This window comes from Castor canadensis, chromosome 8 (genome assembly GCF_047511655.1).
Source record: "Castor canadensis chromosome 8, mCasCan1.hap1v2, whole genome shotgun sequence".
Taxonomy (NCBI): Eukaryota; Metazoa; Chordata; class Mammalia; order Rodentia; family Castoridae; genus Castor; species Castor canadensis.
This window is the reverse complement of record NC_133393.1, coordinates 130,862,397-130,882,690: the sequence shown is the minus strand read 5'-3', so window position 1 is coordinate 130,882,690 and position 20,294 is coordinate 130,862,397. Positions and strand designations below refer to the sequence as shown.

Below are 20,294 nucleotides of genomic sequence, written 5' to 3'. Positions count from 1 at the left end.
TCAATAAGTATAAAACCCAAGTCATACTTCTTCTGTGATTTTATTCTGTCATTGGTATTGTTCAACTTTCTCCCCAGGCTTTACAACCTTGGATCTGTTCTTGAGTTTTTTCTCTCTAAGTAATGAATAAATGTGAATATATGAATAAATAAGCTACAAGCAGTTTGCTGCAGACATGCTTATACTTACATCTTTTTCTTTTTCTTTTTTTTTTTTTTTAATTTTATAATGTTGGGGATAGAACCTGGGCCTTGTGGATGCTAAGCAAGAATTCTACCACTGAGCTATATACCTTCATTTTCATTACCTGTTTCCTAAGAAGGAATATCAAGTCATTGTTGCTACTTATAGATGCAGTTTGTGAAGAAAAGGAAAGCCAATGCCACACTAAATATAATTGTGAATTTGCTATATTGAACCTTGAGTAGTAATATTATTAAATATAACATAGTGTGGGAAGAGGAAGTTGGCTTGTTGGGGGAAGGTGTCAGTGTTTGATATTTGGAGTAAACAACTGATCACAGGATTGCTTTCATTTTAATTTTTTTAGTGAAACTATTCTATGTACATCCTTTTAATTTTTTAATTTTATAATTTTAATTAAAATATGTATCTTCATAGCTTCAGAGGCCTGGTATAGAAGATGTTTCTGTGCTAAAGAAAGAATTGGTCCAAGTTCAAACATTAATGGATAATATGACCTTGGAACGTGAGAGAGAATCTGAAAAACTCAAAGATGAATGCAAAAAATTACAAACAGAATATGCTAACTCAGAGGTAATGAAGTTAGTGTACTTAACTGTGATTGATATTAGCTTGTATAGTGCATACTGTTGACTAAAGCCGAGATCTGAGATTTTTCTGAGTGGTACTACAAAACATTATTTGCTTTGTTTCATTTGCTCTGAGGAATATTTGTCCATAGTCATTGTGGCCTGATAGCCAGTATGCTTTAATTTCACTTTATGAAGCTAGACACTTGGAGAGGAATATTTATACAATAGATTATTATTTTATTTGACAAAGGTTATATGTGTGGAACAATGATTTTTAAAGTTAAATTTACTTAAGTCTAGTTGATAAATGATAATTGAGTTCAATCTTAATTTGGTAGGAATAAAGGAAGAATTAAATAAGTTTTACAATTCTGTTACAAATGTTGGTTAAGAAAAATGTTTAGGAAAGATTGATTGATCGATTGATTTTTGAAACGTGGTCTCAGTATGGTGCCCAGATTGGTTTCGAACTCCTGGATTCAAGTGAACTTCCTGGCTTAGGCTTCCAAGTAGTGGGGACTGTAGGCATGTGCCAACACACATTTTCTAATAAGCTCATTTCCAATTGATAGATGTTAAATTTATGTAGTTGAAAGAAATATTAAAAATTATCTAGTCTAATACTCCATCTACAATTCCCTATTACAGAAACCCTGATGTGATCTTCTTTGATCTTTGCTAGGTGGTACAGGATGTGCATATTTCTTCCTAAATCAACCCTACTGTTGAATTGACATTTGTTTGCATCAGTTCCAGCTACCTTCCCAGGAATTATAGAGCATCAGTTGTTACTCTTTCCATATAAAATACTTGAAGAGTATTCATATTCTTTTCCAGAGTAAACATTCTTACTACTCTTTCTTATATGGTGTAATTTTGGCATGAGTTCCTTGTATTTTTATGTCAATGTATGACAAGATATAAGATGTGTAATTAATGTATTTAAGAGTGCTACCCTTTGTCTTTTTATTGTATTATAGGATATATTTTGTTATGACAACAATTATTTGCTGTCTTAAAGTTGTCTTACATGGAGTGAACCTCAATTTTTCATATTGTTAGTTTAAAAAGTCATTATGATGACAATTCAATTTGTTTCTCTGTCTTAGAAATTTTATCTGGTGATCCAAAAGCTACTCTATTCAAAAATAGTACATGAAACCAAACTATAGAGTGTAAATATTAGAGAAAACCCATGTGTAATTCTTGCTTTTATTTTCCTTTTTCCTTTATCTTATCAGTGGGGGAATTGTGGAGATGTATGTGTTTCACGTGCATAGGCATGTGAAGCCTTATGATGTTTAACATTAATTCCCTAAAATGCACTTCATATCCCAATAACGTATCCCATAGTCCCATTATTTTTCAAACAATTGCAGGGGGGTTCATAAACTTATCAAAGTAAGTTAAAAACTGGATGTGGTGGAGCACACTTATAATTTCAACATTTGGGATGCTGAGGCAGGAGAATCTTGAGTTCAAGGCCAGGCTGTGCTGTACAGTATGACCCTGTCTCAACAAAACAAAAACTAAAGAAAGGAAGTATAACTTGGTAATTAAAAAGTATTTCTGAGAAGTGTTTTTATAATTACTGTAGCCACTAGATAAAGGCACCAGTGACTTACACCTGTAATCCTATCTACTTGAGAGGCAGAGATCAGGAGGATTGTGGTTTTGAGGCCAGCCCAGGCACATAGTTTGCGAGACCCTCTCTCAAAAATACCCAACACAAAAAGGGCTGGTATAGTGGCTCAAGTGATAGAGTGCCTGCCTAATAAGCATGAGGCCCTGAGTTGAAACCCCAGTACTGCCCCCTCAAAAGAAAAGAATTAGTATAAATTTAATTTTGAGTAATTGTGAAACAAGTATGACATTTATGCCTTACTTCATTAATAGATATATAGTAATGAATGAGACCACAGACTATATTAAAATATTTTTTATAACTTTAAGAAGAGGTAGCATAAGAGTCAGACTAAATTTACTATTAGTAACAAATTCTTACTTTTTGAGCACCATTTGATTTTGGGTACTATGGTACGTACTTAAAATATTTGGTCTTATGTCATTCCTATAACCTGGTAAGTCAAGTATTAGATCTGTTTATATATGATGAATCTGAGGTTCAATGAGGTTAAATAACTTATTCAAGATCTCTACCTAAAACAAAGAAGCTACAGTTTGAGCCCAGGTCTTATCCAAAAGCCTGTGTTCCTCCTGTAGTATGTTGTTTCCCATTTTAGGTAGTCTGATGATTGCCTTATAAGTAAATCTGTGCTATTAATCTTGTCCTAATATTTATTATTATCACATTTGTATTTTTTCAAATTATATGTTATACTATTTTAAGTAATAGCTTGAAATGTTTTTGAATTGTGTCTTATACCACTTCCATATGAAAAAATTAGCTTAATTGCTTCATTTTGCTTATTTGTTTATAACTTCATTTTTTTAGTTTCTACTTATTCTGAATATGTGGTGTGCATTTTATTAATTTATTAAAATCCAGTTCTATTTAAGTGCAGATTATGCCACTTGAACTTATTAGAAATATTTTTATAGATGTGGCTACTTTTATTGAATTTAAATATTGACATCAGAAACAAAACACATTAAAGTCATTAAATGCTAATGGAGTGGCTAAGGAGATAGAGTGCCTGTTTAGCAAGCTTAAGACTCTGAGTTCAAGCCCCAGGACCCTAAAAAAAAAAAAAAAAAAGGTTAAGAAAAGCAATTAAAGACACTAAAGTTACAAGGATTCATTAACGGGTGTTTGTAGTTGTACACTGTTACATATATTTTTACATTTGTTACTTTCACTGAAAGTATATACCTTATAAATTCATTAACTTTTTTGTCTATATAGATTTGAAGGTATATTTTTTCATTCTAAAGCATTTGAAAGTGCTTAATAAATAATTGGCTGTTTTATAGATTGAAAATTGAGCATGTAAAGGTTAAAAAGTTCTAAAATGCTGCATCATCAAAAATATCTATAAACTATAACTTATGTTTAGTTTGGTCTTTAATGGAAATGATTGTTAAAGAATTTTATTTGTATTCCAAATGAACTCATTACATTCCTAGTTTTAGGAGCAAAAGTGTTTACATAGGTATAGAGTAATTATGATTATACCAATGCATAGCTGTTAGAGTGTTTAAATATCTTTTAAACATATGCTAATTTAAAAGATTATACTTGTAGGTATGTTTGGACATTTTTATTGTGTGCTTAATGTGTACTTTTGTCATTCTTGTGTTTCACCTTTCATCCATCATTTTATTATTTTTTTCTGCTTTCTAAAGGAGATGCTTAAATTTGAGGTAATGTGTCTTTGGAAAGCTTTTTAATATTAATAATATTCCTGATCTACTACCTTCTATTATCATGTGTCAATTTTGTGTTTTAAGGCAATCTCAGAACTTCAAAGACAAGTTTTTATTTGTTATTAACCAAATTTTCAATCATTTAAAAATGATTATTTCCTACTAGTAGTAGAATATTTAAACAATAATTATAATTCTAAAGCATCAGCAGGATGTTTGATCAAAATATAGTTCCTTAATTATTTTGTAAATTAAAGGTTTTAATAAAAATTCAGTGTTAAATTTAGTAACATAACATCAAGGAAATACAGAATTTTTAAGGGTCTAATATACTTTTTCTATGGGAATAAATATCTATAAAGTCCTTGGAGGTCTAATCACTCAGAGTGGCTGGAGCTATTTTAGGTGTGGGAAATACAACACTGTGTAAGTCAGTGCCTGCTCTCATAAAAAAAGTGAACCATGATACGTGTTAGTTTTTCATTGCTGTGACAAATACCTGAGAGAAACAACTTGAAAGGAAGAAATACTATGTTGGCTCACTGTTTCAGAGGATTCAGTCTTAGGTCAGGCAGAATGTTGACAGTGAGGGTGTATTGCAGAGGCTGTTTAACTCATGCTAGATAGGAAGCAAAGAGAGACAGAGGGATGGGGTCAAGACCCCAAGGGCATGCCCCCAAGTGACCTAATTCCTAGGTCCCACCTTTGAAAGTTTCTGTCAACTTCCAGTAAGGCCATCAAATTATGAATCTAATCACTGATTAGGTCTGAGCCCTCATGATCCATTTGTTTCTCAATGATTGGATTCATTAGCTGGGGACTGTAAACCTTTTGGGGGGATACTTCATGTCCAAACTGTAACATGATAGAATGTCAAAATAAGTGCTATGAAAAAAAAGAGAAAATAGTAGTCTGTGCTGTAGTAAAGCTAAGAATAGTGTGGACAGTTTGAGATAGAATAGTCAGGGAAGATCCAAAGAAGGATATGAGTGAGGAGAATAAACCAGAATCGAGGTGAAGTACTGGAAAGAATTCCTGGGAAGAGGTTATAGCAAGTACTGAATTTCAAGGCACAGATGAGCTTGCCCAGTAGGATGGCAAGAGCATCCATTGTGATTTGTGAAGAGGAATGTATTTTATTCCTTTGAAATGTTTGTCTTTCTTTAATCCTATTTTTTCCCAATATGAGAACAGTTCATCACTGTCAGAAGATTACAGTGATTCATGATAGGAGTAGGAAAAGCAATAGTCTCCTCTAATTTGCTTTCCTCTCTCCCTGCCTCACAGCTGAAGTCTACTTTTTGATGCATACTTTCCCCACATCTTTCTTTTTTTGCCTTCTTGAGTAAATTAAGCAATTTTAAGTGATTACACTTATCTTTTAAAAATGCTTATTTTTCAAAGCATCCAAATTTAGTGTATTAAACAATAAATGAGATACCTAATATCTGGTTCTTTAGTTGGCATTACTATCACAAGAAATTAGTTGTCTTCTAAGATTTCTTCGAAGATTAAAGGAGTCATTTGTTATATATAACATGTATAGCTATTAATGTATTAAGAACAAACTTAAAAATTTGTCTTATCTATAATATGAAGTTTATTCAGCAATAAAGAATATAGAGAATGGAAAAACTAACTTTAAGAATATAGAAAGTAAAGTCAGCAAGCAATATTTTGTTGAAGTTATTTGCAAGAAACCATTTAGTCTTTCTAATGTCTTTTATGTACAGGAAATTTGTATGCCTAAGATTTTTGCTTACTTGGTTTTCTCTCATTGTTTTTTGAATACTTAAACTATTGTGTTAGTTATAAATGTTAATTTTAATGATTTAGAAAATGTTAAAATGCACTAAAGCAAATTTATGTTCAGCTATTACACCTGACTATAGAGTGATCTAGCTTAATGAAACAACATATAACTTTAGTTTGGTAAGCTTCTTTGGACAAACCATGTCATGTTTGCATGTATGTGTCATAAAATAAAAGGAAAAGTTGTACTATAGAAATTGGGAAAAATGTGGACATAGCTTAGTTTTGCTCTTTAAATTCAGGGGAATTAAGGTATATAATAGTTTCAATAAATTAAAGTTCAAAATTTGATGCCTCAGATAAAGATGTCAACATTTCATTTCACATAGCATTAATTAAGTGACGTTGTGCACTTTGGATAAATTTAAAAAATTAATTTTAAGCCCCGAAGAAGAGTGAGGTGGAAGAAAGGGTGTTAGGTAAAGAATGAAGTTAAAAGTTTCAAGTATTATTTCAATTTAAAGACATCAAATTTATATAATCTTAAAATCTTTGTATACTTCCATTTCCTTTTTCATTTTAGCTTGTTACAATTTTTATTTTATTTTATTTTTTAGGCCACAATAAGCCAGCTAAGGAGTGAACTTGCTAAAGGGCCTCAGGAAGTTGCTATATATGTGCAGGAACTACAAAAACTTAAAAGTTCAATTAATGAATTAACACAAAAAAATCAGGTGAGAACTTTAAAGGTACATATTTATCTAAAGTTTTAATTTGCATTTTTGATTTTTATACTGCTTTGAGCTAGCTTCTTTGTGTGTGTGTATACAGACATATACACACACTATATATAGTTAAGTACGTCACATGGCTGTAAAAACCAATCTCCAAAATGCTTTCCATCTTGCAAAACTCATCTGTTTCTTGCCTAAGCTCAAGACAACCACCATTATTTTTTTTCTCTCTGACTTTTGGGTTGCTTCCATCTTTTTTGGCTATTGTGAATAATACTGCTCTGAACATGGGTACATAAATATTTCTTTGAGACTTTGCTTTCATTTCTTTTGGGAATATACCCAGAAGAGGAACTGCTGGATCATATGTTAATTCTGTTATTAATTTGGGGGGGAACTACTGTACTGATTTCCACTGTGACTACCATTTTACATTCCTACCAACAGTATATAAAAGTTTCAGTTTATCCACATCCTCACCAACACTTGTTTTACTTTCTCTTTTCATTTTTTTTCCTTGAAAGTACTCATCTTAATGGGTGTAAGTTGGTATCTCTCTGTGGTTTTGATGTACATGTTTCTAATGAGTGGGTTGTTGAGAATCTTTTTAATGAGCTTGTTGGCTTTTTAATTTTAATGAGATAAGTTTACTTTTTGTTATTGAGTTGTAGGGATTCTTTCCATATTCTGTATATTAACCCCTTATCAGGTAAATGATGCAGCCCCTTATCAAATACATGATTTGCAAATCCTTTTCACTTTATTGTTATTGTTTGATGCACAGAAGTTTTACATATTGATGTAGTCTGGTTTAGCTACTTTCACTTTTGTTGTTTATGTTTTGGGTGTCATGTCCCAGAAACTGTCAAATTGAGTTACATAAATTTTTTAACCCTATATTTTCTTCTAAGATTTTTATAGTTTTAGGTCCCATGTTTAAGACTTTGATTCATTTTGAACTAACTTTGTATATGCTGTAAGGTAAAGGTTCTAATTTCATTATTTTGCATGTGGATATTGATTTTCCTTAGCACAATTTGTTGAGAAGACTATTCTTTCTGTATTGAATGCTCATAATACTCTTGTTAAAAATTATTTGATTATTATCTTATCTGTTTGGGCTCCTACAACAAAATACCATAAATGGAGTAACTTATAGTTAACAGAAAAATGTTTTTTGCTCTTCTGTAGACTGGCAGATTTTATATTTTGTAAGGGCCTGCTTTCTGGTTCATAGATGGTATCTTCTTTCTATATCCTTATTAGGGATATCTCTCAGGTTTCTTTTTGTGAGGGCACTAATTTCATTGATGAGGGACTTTACTCTCATAATCTAATAACCTCTCAAAGGCCCAGACTCTAATAATCATCTCCCTGGGGGTTAGGATTTTAGCAGTTGAATTTGAGGAGGACACAAGCACTGAGATCTTAACAATCGTGTATATGAAAGTTTATTTCTGGGCTTTCTATTCTACTGCTCTATTTTTATACCAGTATTATACCATTTTGATTACTAAAACTTAATAAGCCTGCCTTATTCATGGATTTTTTTACATGCAGTTTTGACCAAGCATGCTCATCAATCAACCAATAAATAAAAGAAATTTCAAAAAACAAAAATTTAAAATTTCTGTGTGTGCACTCCAGTTGATTTGAGCAGCTCTCAGTCAGTCCTGGGTTATCCTCAGTTGTGTTCAAGTCATGTTTAAATCATCAGCTGAGTGTTTCTTTGCCCTTAATTTTGTTAAAATATGCCTCCTAAAAAGCAGATGGTGCTCCAAAAGCAAGGTAGAAGTTATGGTTATCCTCCAAGCCAAAATGGCATGTAATGTGCTTAATTTGAGTGACTAAAGTGAAATATTTAGATCTGTTAAAAGACAGCATGTCTTTAGTGGAAGTTGTTAAATCAGGCATTTGCAGTACAATATTAAACTCAATGAATCCTGAGCATTCATGTTTTTTTCCAATGGCAATCTCCTTGTAACCGTAAACCCATGGCTATCAAAGGTCTAATATAAGTTTTGAAATCAGAAGGGTGAGACTTCTACTTGCAATTATTTCTATATTTTTAACATTAATGTTTAAATGAGCAATGATAATATTTATGTCAGAGCAGATGGTATTAGTATGGATGTTTCCCCACCTATACCTTTACTTTCTTGGTGGTAGGAGAGTAAAGAGTTATTAAACCATTTTCTTCATAGATGTGGTAAATATATATATTGGCTCTATTTTAATAACTTAGACCTAATATTTTGGTGAACTATAGGAAGGGAAAAGCAAGAAAGAAAAGAAAGTGACAGTAGGGAAGAAATAGATAAATATGAATTGGCTCTAAATGTTAAGCCTCCTTCCAGCAGCCATGTGAATGAGCTTGCAGGCACTTCTTCCTATCAAGAAATTACCTCTAGTCAGCAGCTGATGGCAGCCTTCTGGGAGACTTTGTGGAACTACCCAGTTAAGCTGCTGTCCTCAAAAATCGAGTGGAATAATAGATACTGTTTTAAGTTGCTGCTGCTGAGACTGATGGCAGTTTGTTGCTTGTGCCCTTGCCTACCAGTTATCTTTACATTTTCAAAGTTATTAAGACTCCAAAGATTTTACTTTCTTGGAGAGATGTGGTTACTATCTCTGTGAAAACTTGCCATATTAGAAATTTAAAAGAAAATGTGAAAGTATTAATTTATTTAAAAATCATTAACCTATTAAACATTAACCTAACATTTCTTATTAAAAATGAGTATTTTCCCAAACACACAAATTTAGTAAGAATAGTGATATTTTTGTAAACTTCTTTAATATCTGTCCTTAATATAGGATATATGGATTTCCATATCTTCTTTTACATTCGGCCTGTTATGATATGGTTGAAGTATATGAAGAAAATTCATTCTTACATCGATGTGTAGTTGGAAAGGGGAGAAATATTTTGTAGCCTTTTCAGAAAATTGTCTATTTTTATTTGATACTATATTAACATTTGGTAAGTGATAGTTTCTTAGAAGTTAGTTACAACGTAGAATCTGTAACCATATCAATGTACTTTTTGTACCCTGTAACATTAAAATTCATTGGTTTATTATTCCTTTTGAGTGGATCTTTTCCTTTGCATGATTTTGTAACATCATGCATTAGTCATGTGAAAAATATTGGCTCACTAAGCTACTCAGCTCTTCCAGATGTTGACACATTTCACTGTATAATATGAAAACAATCACATACCTCATTATCACCATCAGTCTCAGAACAGGCTTTAAATATGAAGAAGCTGTCAAATTCACAGTGGTAGATACAAGTTTTCCAAGACTTCAAGCATCTTTTAGAAGCTTGTATTTTAGCACTGACATCAAATACTACCAGTTCTATTCCTTGAATTGACAGGTCCTCTTCCTATTCAAGTCTGAATAATCATAGTTTGTCATTATTTTCAATAAAATAGTGTTCCATGAAAAAAGTGTGCTTTCCCTTACTACTGTATTACACTTTGGTATTCAGCAGCACTGGTCGATTTATACATCTTATTTTGTCAGAGTTTTTCTTTTTCCTTGGTACTACAAATATCATGGTCATAAATATTTATATAAAAATTTATACATTTGTGTAAGAATTTCTCTATGTTAGAAACCCTGAAGTACAGTTGCATGATTTTAAGGTATGTTCAAATTTAAAATTGGTATTAATTATTTTTCTTTTTTTAATTTTATTTTATTATTCATATGTGCATAAAAGGCTTGGGTCATTTATCGCCCCTGCCCCCACCCACTCCCTTACCACCCACTCCGCCCCCTCCCTCTCCCCCCTACCCCCTCAATACCCAGCAGAAACTATTTTGCCCTTATTTCTAATTTTGTTGTAGAGAGAGTATAAGCCATAATAAGAAGGAACAAGGGTTTTTGCTGGTTGAGATAAGGAAAGCTATACAGGGAGTTGACTCACATTAATTTCCTGTGTGTGTGTGTTACCTTCTAGGTTAATTCTTTTTGATCTCACCTTTTCTCTAGTCCCTGGTCCCCTTTTCCTATTGGCCTCAGTTGCTTTTAAGGAATCTGCTTTAGTTTCTCTGCGTTAAGGGCAACAAATGCTAGCTAGGTTTTTAGGTCTTACCTATCCTCACCCCTCCCTTGTGTGCTGTTGCTTTTATCATGTGCTCAAAGTCCAGTCCCATTGTTGTGTTTGCCCTTGATTTAATGTCCACATATGAGGGAGAACATATGATTTTTAGTCTTTTGGGCCAGGCTAACCTCACTCAGAATGATGTTCTCCAATTCCATCCATTTACCAGCAAATGATAACATTTCGTTCTTCTTCATGGCTGCATAAAATTCCATTGTGTATAGATACCACATTTTCTTAATCCATTCGTCAGTGGTGGGGCATCTTGGCTGTTTCTATAACTTGGCTATTGTGAATAGTGCCGTAATAAACATGGGTGTGCAGGTGCCTCTGGAGTAACCTGTGTCACAGTCTTTTGGGTATATCCCCAAGAGTGGTATTGCTGGATCAAATGGTAGATCAATGTCTAGCTTTTTAAGAAGCCTCCAAGTTTTTTTCCAGAGTGGTTGTACTAGTTTACATTCCCACCAACAGTGTAAGAGGGTTCCTTTTTCCCCGCATCCTCGCCAACGCCTATTGGTGGCGGTGTTGCTGATGATGGCTGTTCTAACAGGGGTGAGGTGGAATCTTAGTGTGGTTTTAATTTGCATTTCCTTTATTGCTAGAGATGGTGAGCATTTTTTCATGTGTTTTTTGGCCATTTGAATTTCTTCTTTTGAGAAAGTTCTGTTTAGTTCACTTGCCCATTTCTTTATTGGTTCATTAGTTTTGGGAGAATTTAGTTTTTTAAGTTCCCTATATATTCTGGTTATCAGTCCTTTGTCTGATGTATAGCTGGGAAATATTTTCTCCCACTCTGTGTCTTCAGTTTAGAGACCATTTCTTTTGATGAACAGAAGCTTTTTAGTTTTATGAGGTCCCATTTATCTATGCGATCTCTTAGTTGCTGTGCTGCTGGGGTTTCGTTGAGAAAGTTCTTACCTATACGTACTAAAATTTCAGAGTATTTCCTACTCTTTCCTGTATCAACATTAGAGTTTGTGGTCTGACATTAAGATCCTTGATCCATTTTGAGTTAATCTTGATATAGGGTGATATACATGGATCTAGTTTCAGTTTTTTGCAGACTGCTAACCAGTTTTCCCAGCAGTTTTTGTTGAAGAGGCTGCTATTTCTCCATCGTATATTTTTAGCTCCTTTGTCAAAGACAAGTTGGTTATAGATTTGTGGCTTCATATCTGGGACCTCTATTCTGTTCCACTGGTCTTCATGTCTGTTTTTGTGCCAGTACCATGCTGTTTTTATTGCTACTGCTTTGTAATATAGTTTGAAGTCAGTTATTGTGATACCTCCTGCATTGTTCTTTTGACTGAGTATTGCCTTGGCTATTCGTGGCTTCCTGTGTTTCCATATAAATTTCACAGTAGATTTTTCAATCTCTTTAATGAATGTTATTGGAATTTTGATGGGAATTGCATTAAACATGTAGATTACTTTAGGGAGTATCGACATTTTTACTATGTTGATTCTACCAATCCACGAGCATGGGAGATCTCTCCACTTTCTATAGTCTTCCTCAATCTCTTTCTTCAGAAGTCTATAGTTTTCCTTGTAGAGGTCTTTCACATCTTTTGTTAGGTTTACACCTAGGTATTTGATTTTTTTTGAGGCTATTGTAAATGGAATTATTTTCATGTATTCTTTTTCAGTTTGCTCATTATTAGTGTATAGAAATGCTAATGATTTTTCTATGTTGATTTTATATCCTGCTACCTTGCTATAGCTATTGATGATGTCTAGAAGCTTCTGAGTAGAGTTTTTTGGGTCTTTAAGGTATAGGATCATGTCATCTGCAAATAGGGATATATTGACAGTTTCTTTACCTATTTGTATTCCTTTTATTCCTTCTTCTTGCCTAATTGCTCTGGCTAGGAATTCCAGTACTATGTTGAATAGGAGTGGAGAGAGTGGGCATCCTTGTCTGGTTCCTGATTTTAGACGGAATGGTTTCAGTTTTTCTCCATTAAGTATAATTCTGGCTGTAGGTTTGTCATATATAGCTTTTATAATACTGAGGTACTTTCCTTCTATTCCTACTTTTCTTAGAGCTTTTATCATGAAATGGTGTTGGATCTTATCAGAGGCTTTTTCTGCATCTATTGAGATGATCAAGTGGTTTTTGTCTTTGCTTCTGTTAATGTGGTTTATTACATTTATTGATTTTCATATGTTGAACCACCCCTGCATCCCTGGGATGAAGCCTACTTGGTCGTGGTGAATAATCTTTTTGATGTGTTGTTGAATTCGGTTTGCCATTATTTTGTTGAGGATTTTTGCGTCAGTGTTCATTAAGGAGATTGGCCTATAGTTCTCCTTTTTGGAGGTGTCTTTGCCTGGTTTTGGGATAAGTGTAATACTGGCTTCATAAAATGTGTTTGGCAGTTTTCCTTCCCTTTCTGTTTCGTGGAACAGTTTAAGGAGGGTTGGTATCAGTTCTTCTTTAAAGGTCTGATAGAATTCAGCAGAGAATCCATCAGGTCCTGGACTTTTCTTTTTGGGGAGACTTTTTTTTTTTTCATTTTTCTTTTATTATTCATATGTGCATAAAAGGCTTGGTTCATTTCTCTCCCCTGCCCCCACCCCCTCCCTTACCACCCACCTGCCCCCTCCCTCTCCCCCCCACTCAATACCCAGCAGAAACTATTTTGCCCTTATTTCTAATTTTGTTGTAGAGAGAGTATAAGCAATAATGGGAAGGAACAAGGGTTTTTGCTGGTTGCGATAAGGATAGCTATACAGGGCATTAACTCACATTGATTTCCTGTGCATGGGTGTTACCTTTTAGGTTAATTCTTTTTGATCTAACCTTTTCTCTAGCACCTGTTCCCCTTTTCCTATTGGCCTCAGTTGCTTTAAGGTATCTGCTTTAGTTTCTCTGCATTAAGGGCAACAAATGCTAGCTAGTTTTTTAGGTGTCTTACCTATCCTCACCCCTCCCTTGTGTGCTCTCGCTTTTATCATGTGCTCATAGTCCAATCACCTTGTTGTGTTTGCCCTTGATCTAATGTCCACATATGAGGGAGAACATACGATTTTTGGTTTTTTGAGCCAGTCTAACCTCACTCAGAATGATGTTCTCCAATTCCATCCATTTACCAGCGAATTGATTGCAACTTCAATTTCATTTTGTGTTATATATCTATTCAGGTGATTAATTTCCTCTTGGTTCAGTTTTGGAAGATCATATGTATCTAGAAATCTGTCCATTTCATTAAAATTTTCAAATTTATTTGAATATAGGTTCTCAAAGTAGTCTCTGATGATTTCCTCGACTTTCATGGTGTTTGTTGTTATCTCCCCTTTTGTATTCCTGATCCTACCAATTTGGGTTTTTTCTTTCCTCATTTTAGTCAGGTTTGCCAGGGGTCTATCAATCTTGTTTATTTTTTCAAAGAACCAACTTTTTGTTTCATTAATTCTTTGTATGGTTTTTTGGTTTCTATTTCGTTGATTTCAGCTCTTATTTTTATTATTTCTCTCCTTCTATTTGTTTTGGGATTTGCTTGTTCTTGTTTTTCTAGGAGTTTGAGATGTATCATTAGGTCATTGATTTGGGATCTTTCAGTCTTTTTAATATATGCACTCATGGCTATAAACTTTCCTCTCAGGACTGCCTTAGCTGTGTCCCGTATGTTCCGATAGGTTGTGTTTTCATTTTCATTGACTTCCAGGAACTTTTTAATTTCCTCTTTTATTTCATCGATGCTCCATTCTTCATTAAGTAATGAGTTATTTAGTTTCCAGCTGTTTGCATGTTTTTTGTCTTTACTTTTGTTGTTGAGTTCTACTTTTACTGCATTGTGATCAGATAGTATGCGTGGTATAATTTCTATTTTCTTGTATTTGCTAAGACTTGCTTTGTGCCCTAGGATATGATCTATTTTGGAGAAGGTTCCATGGGCTGCTGAGAAGAATGTATATTGTGTAGAAGTTGGATGAAATGTTCTGTAGACATCAACTAGGTCCATTTGATCTATTGCATATTTTAGATCTTGGATTTCTTTATTTAAGTTTCCCACAACCACTGTGTTGGCATTTATATATGCTTTTAGGTCTTTCAGGGTATGTTTGATGAAATTGGGTGCGTTGACATTGGGTGCATACAGAGTGATAATTATTATTTCCTTTTGGCCTATTTCCCCTTTTATTAGTATGGAATGTCCTTCTTTATCTCGTTTGATCAATGTAGGTTTGAAGTCTACTTTGTCAGAGATAAGTATTGCTACTCCTGCCTGTTTTCGGGGGCCATTGGCTTGGTAAATCTTCTTCTAGCCTTTCATCCTTAGCCTATGCTTATTTCTGTCATTGCGATGGGTCTCCTGTATGCAACAAATTGTTGGATCTTCTTTTTAATCCATTTTGTCAAGCGGTGCCTTTTGATGGGTGAATTAAGTCCATTAACATTAAGTGTTAGTACTGATAGGTATGTGGTGATTCCTGTCATTTAGTTGTCTTAGTTGTTTGAATTTTGATTGTGTGTACCTAAGTTGAGGTCACTCTCTACTTTCTTGCTTTTTCTTTTCCTGTGGTTTGGTGCTGCCTGTCCTTTCATGGTTAAGTTGGGTTTCACTTTCTGTGTGCAGAATCCCTTGAAGAATCCTTTGCAGTTGTGGCTTTGTGGTCACGTATTGTTTTAGTTTCTGCTTATCATGGAAGACTTTTATTGCTCCATCTATTTTGAATGATAGTTTTGCTGGGTAGAGTATCCTGGGGTTGAAGTTATTTTCATTCAGTGCCCGGAAGATCTCACCCCACGCTCTTCTTGCTTTTAATGTTTCTGTTGAGAAGTCTGCTGTGAGTTTGATGGGTTTACCTTTGTGTGTTACTTGTTTTTTCTCTCTTACAGCCTTCAATATTCTTTCCTTAGTTTGTGAACTTGTTGTTTTAATGATGATATGTCGTGGGGTAGTTCTATTTTGATCTGGTCTGTTTGGTGTCCTGGAGGCCTCTTGCATCTGTATGGGAATATCTTTCTCTAGATTTGGGAAATTTTCTGTTATTTATTTTGTTGAATATATTACGCATTCCCTTTGCTTGCACCTCTTCTCCTTCTTCGATGCCCATGATTGTCAAGTTTGGTCTTTTGATGGAGTCGGTGAGTTCTTGCATTTTCTTTTCACAGGTCTTGAGTTGTTTAATTAATAGTTCTTTGGTCTTTCCTTTCATTACCATTTCATCTTCAAGTTCTGAGATTCTGTCTTCTGTTTGTTCTATTCTGCTGGATTGGCCTTCCGTTTTGTTTTGCAGTTCTGTTTCGTTCTTTTTCTGAGGTTTTCCATATCCTGGCTGTTTTCCTCTTTTATGTTGTCTATTTTTGTCCTGAGTTCATTTATCTGTTTATTCATTGTGTTCTCTCTTTCACTTTGATGTTTATACAGTGCTTCTATGGTTTCCTTTATTTCTTCTTTTGTTTTTCAGATTCTCTATTTTTATTGTCTTGGAATTTCTTGAGTGTCTCCTGTACATTTTGGTTGACCCTATCCAGTATCAGCTGTATAAAATTCTCATTGAGTACCTGTAGTATGTCTTCTTTTAAATTATTCTAGTTGGCTTCATTGGGTCCTTTGGCATAGTTTAATCTTCATTTTGTTGGAGTCTGGATCTGAGTACCTGTTTTCTTCATTCCCCTCTGGTTCCTGTACTAATTTTTTGCTGTGGGGAAACTGATTTCCCTGTTTTTTCTGTCTTCCCATCATTGTCTTTGGTGTTGTTACTGTCCCTGTACTATGTGCAATTTTCTAGCTTGTAATAAAAACAGTGGTAATATTTAGAATGGAAGGGTGAGCTGAGATGGAAAGCAAGAAGTTAAAGAAATGAGAAAAACAAATACACAGACTGGAGGGAGAAAACAGAACAATGTGTCAGACAAGAAGATTTCAAAGATATAAACAGGGAGCTTTAGTGTACTAATCGACAGTAAGCTGAACAGACATTAGAGAGACAGAGAGAGGATTGAAAATCAAAAGTAAAAAAAAAAGGTAAGAATAAAAATAAAAAATCAGTAAATGAAAGAAAAATCTAGTTATAAAAATGTATTAAAATAAAATGAAAAAATAGAAAATTAAAAAAAACCAAAAAACCTCCAAGTTCAAATGCGGTGACGTCACAGTCTCCAATCTTGGAGATGTTGCCTCAGATGTTGTTCTGTAGTTGTCTCATCAAAGGGGATGCATAAAGAAGAACAAAACTACACACACACACACGCACAAAAATAACCCCACAAGTGTCCCAAGTTCAAATGCAATAAAGTTTCAGTAAGTTTTTCAGCTTGCAGGTGTAATTCGGTTGTTTTCTCATCAAAGGTAGGGAGACAAAGGAAAAAAAAAAAAAAGAGTCTGGAGACAGTTCTGAGAATGGTTTCTGCAACTGTGGCTTGCCTGCCCACTGTTGTTAGCCTCCTGTTGCTGGAGGCGTTATTTATGCAGATCTCTGGGGTGAGCTTAGCACTCACCTGGCCCCACAGGCTTTGTTTGCTCAGATTTCTCCTGTGCGTGAGCCTCTGCTACAAGCTTTCTCCTTTCCAAGCACTGGGAAAGGTGACACTGCACCCGGGTTCTCAGGCCTGTGTGTTTATTTACAGTTCATGTGGGAGGTGGGTCTTTCCCCCTCTCCTGTGCAGTTCTCCTCCCACTGCCACTTTCACAAGCTTTCCTGCTACTGATTACTGGCCGGTGCTGCTGCTCCTGCCAGCCGCCATGTTGTTTACAGCTCACGTGGGAAGTGGGTCTTCCCTTCTCTCCTGTGGAGTTTTCCTCCCTCCTCCACTCTCACCAGCTTTCCCGCTCCTGGTTGCTGGGTGCGCACCCCCGCTCCCACCAGAGGCTCTCCAGCCTGCCCTGCTTGTTTATTTACAGTTTATTTACAGTCCCGGGAAGGATTCCCTTCCCCCAATCTTCAGCGCTCAGGGCTTCCCACCCTCTTTTCTGCATGTCTTATTTGTTCTTATTGCTTATTACTCAGTTTCTTTTTGTCTCAGGGTTGGAGGTCAGTCTGTCCAGGGGGCTATGCTGCTCTGGCCCATGCTTGTCTGTTGGGGTACCGCAGTACGGAGAAGCTCACCTGGTCCGCATCTTCCCAAGCTGTCTGGGCGCCGGCGACTGGCGGCCCCGGGGCCGTCCTTGTTTCTCCGTTTAACGTGAAGTGGAGATTCTCTGCGCCAGCAGGAAGTGTGGAGGGGTCAAAGTTATGCCTTTTCTCAGTGATTATACCTGCAAAGTGTGTCTCCGGCATCTCTCCAAGATTTCACTATAGGAGGCTCGCTTTCTGCTTCCTCCCTCTAGCCACCATCTTGGAATTCTATAATGTATTTTTTATCTGCACTAACTTTTATTGTCATACTGCTACTTATTTTTTGGCAGCACTGGGGTTTGAACTCAGGGCCTCACACTTGCTACGCAGCACTCTTACAGCTTAAGCCACTGTGCCAGACCTTTTTTTGTGATAGGTTTTTTTCAAGTTTGGATCTCTGGAACTGTTTGCCCAGAGCTGGCTTTGAACAGTGATCCTCCTGATCTCTGTCTTCTGAGTAGCTCGGATTACATGTGTGAGTCACTGATGCCCAGCTGTATGTTGTTTTAAAAATTGCTTTAGTTTGTTTTGTTTTTAGCCCAGTAGCCTAGGCTAGCCTTGGAGTCACAATCTTCCTGCCTCTGTATCCCGAGTGCTGGAACCACAGGAATGTGCCACCATGCCTGGCTCCAAATATTTTTAATCCACAGGTTGGTTGAGGATCCCACAGATATGGAGGACCAACCAACTGTATATATTTACACACACATACATGCACATGTGAATACACAAATTATTGAAGAAAGTGACATTTCTATTTTTAGATAATATATGGAGTTAACCTGATTTAGTGTTGTAAAATTGGAAAATTTTTGAATGGGGACTAATAAGATCTACTAATCTTAATAACACCTTACATGAATATAATCCATCACAGTTTTTTTTCCCTATACTGGGAATTGATTGCTAGTCTGAGCAAACACAGAGCATATGCCTTTCCTTATTTTCCTTGGTATCTAGCCCCTACACCCTCCTCACCCCATGTCTTTGACAAACCATAATTATTGACAGTAGTAAAATCCAAGTGCTTTGAATTTGGAAGTCTCTGTACATGGTCTTTTTTAAGGCTATTATGAAAAACATCTTGTGTAGCTCTTGTGGGTCTGAGGAATCCTTAAGGTATATAGGTAATGTTGTAATATATAATAAATGGAAAGATAATTGTTTTGTGTTATTAAGGTTTTCAGCTTTTAATCATGTTTATAATTACTAGTCTTGAAACCTTAAAAACAAAATGAGAGGGAGGTGGCGATCAGGGGGATCACAGTTTGAGGCCAATACAGGCAAATAGAGACCCCCATCTCAACAAACAAGCCAGGGATGGTGTCATGCCATGTAATCCCTGCTAAGTGAAAGGCTGTAGGTAGGAGGATTACGGTCCAAAGCCAGCCCTTGGACAAAAACACAAGACCGTTATTTGAAAAATAACTAAAGCAAAGAAAGGCTTGGGGGTATGACTCAAGTTGTAGAGTACCTGCCTAGCATGTGCAAGTATGAGGCCCCACGTTCAAATCCCAGTATGACAAAAAGGAAGAAACCTCTTTGTTAGTTTCTAATAAAAGTTATTGACATTAAGCAAATTCTGCAGTTGAGTTTAATTAACTATTTTCATGTAAATTCTAAACAAAATCATTTTGCTTAGCTAAGGTTACTAATATTATTAGTCATTGTAAGAGATAAGTTACTTTTTGAGTCTCTCCTGTCGCCCTTTCACATCCTTATTGCTCTCCCCAACAGTCTCAGTTTTAAGATGTTCTTAGGGCAAAGTGAGAGCCAGATATGGTAAGAAGTTATTATATTGTGTATTTCTGTTGCACTGCAAAATATAGTTGCACTGTGGATTCTGTACCCACAGATTTAACCAACTCTGGATCAGGAAAAAAAATCTATATTAAACAGGTGCAGGTTGTTTTTTCTTGTCATTATTCTGTAAACTATGTAACAATTATTTCCATAGAATTTACATTGTACTAGGTGTAATAAGTAATCTAAAGATGATTGAAAACACATGGAGAATATGCATAGGTGTGTCAATAGCACTATATTATTCAGAGAGTTGTGCATCCACAGATTTTGTTATCTTTGGCGAGTCTTGGAACCAATACTGAGACCACTGTAGTGTATTGATGTGACCAGCATTGTGTCACAGGCATCTTTAAATTCTGGGTTTGCCATGTACTGTCCGTTTTCTTTTCTGCTAAGAGGTATATTATAGCCACTTGTCTCGTAGGATTGATGTGAATATTAAGTAAAGTAGTAAGATGTTAATGTGCTTATTTGATTTTTAGTAAGCACCTCAGTGAATGTTGGTTTTGTCATTTGTCTTGCTTAGTGTTGTGATAACAATGTTGGGTCAAGCCCAAAGTCAAAGTTTTCCTAACTTATTACCTACTAAATCAGCAAAGACCTTTGTAGAACTCAAAACTTTTTCGCTGAGTCTTTAAGGATGCTACGGAACATTGCACATATCAGTGGGGTTAATGGCATTTCATTTTAAAAAGTAGATATATAAAAGGCATGGAAC

At 35.2% G+C, this 20,294-nt stretch overlaps 1 protein-coding gene across 7 annotated transcripts in view; it reads left to right on the top strand.

Moving 5' to 3' along the window:
• The window catches only part of Eea1 (early endosome antigen 1), a 153,333-nt gene that overhangs the window by 78,433 nt on the left and 54,606 nt on the right, over positions 1–20,294 (top strand). For 4 of the 7 annotated variants that reach the window (XM_074084111.1, XM_074084109.1, XM_074084114.1 and 1 more), the window contains 3 exons: positions 622–777; positions 4,083–4,100; positions 6,473–6,589. In XM_074084111.1, coding sequence (XP_073940212.1) covers positions 622–777; positions 4,083–4,100; positions 6,473–6,589 — 291 coding nt within the window. The remainder of the gene's footprint in view (positions 1–621; positions 778–4,082; positions 4,101–6,472; positions 6,590–20,294) is intronic. The other 3 variants (XM_020182705.2, XM_074084110.1, XM_074084113.1) reach the window with 2 other exon arrangements.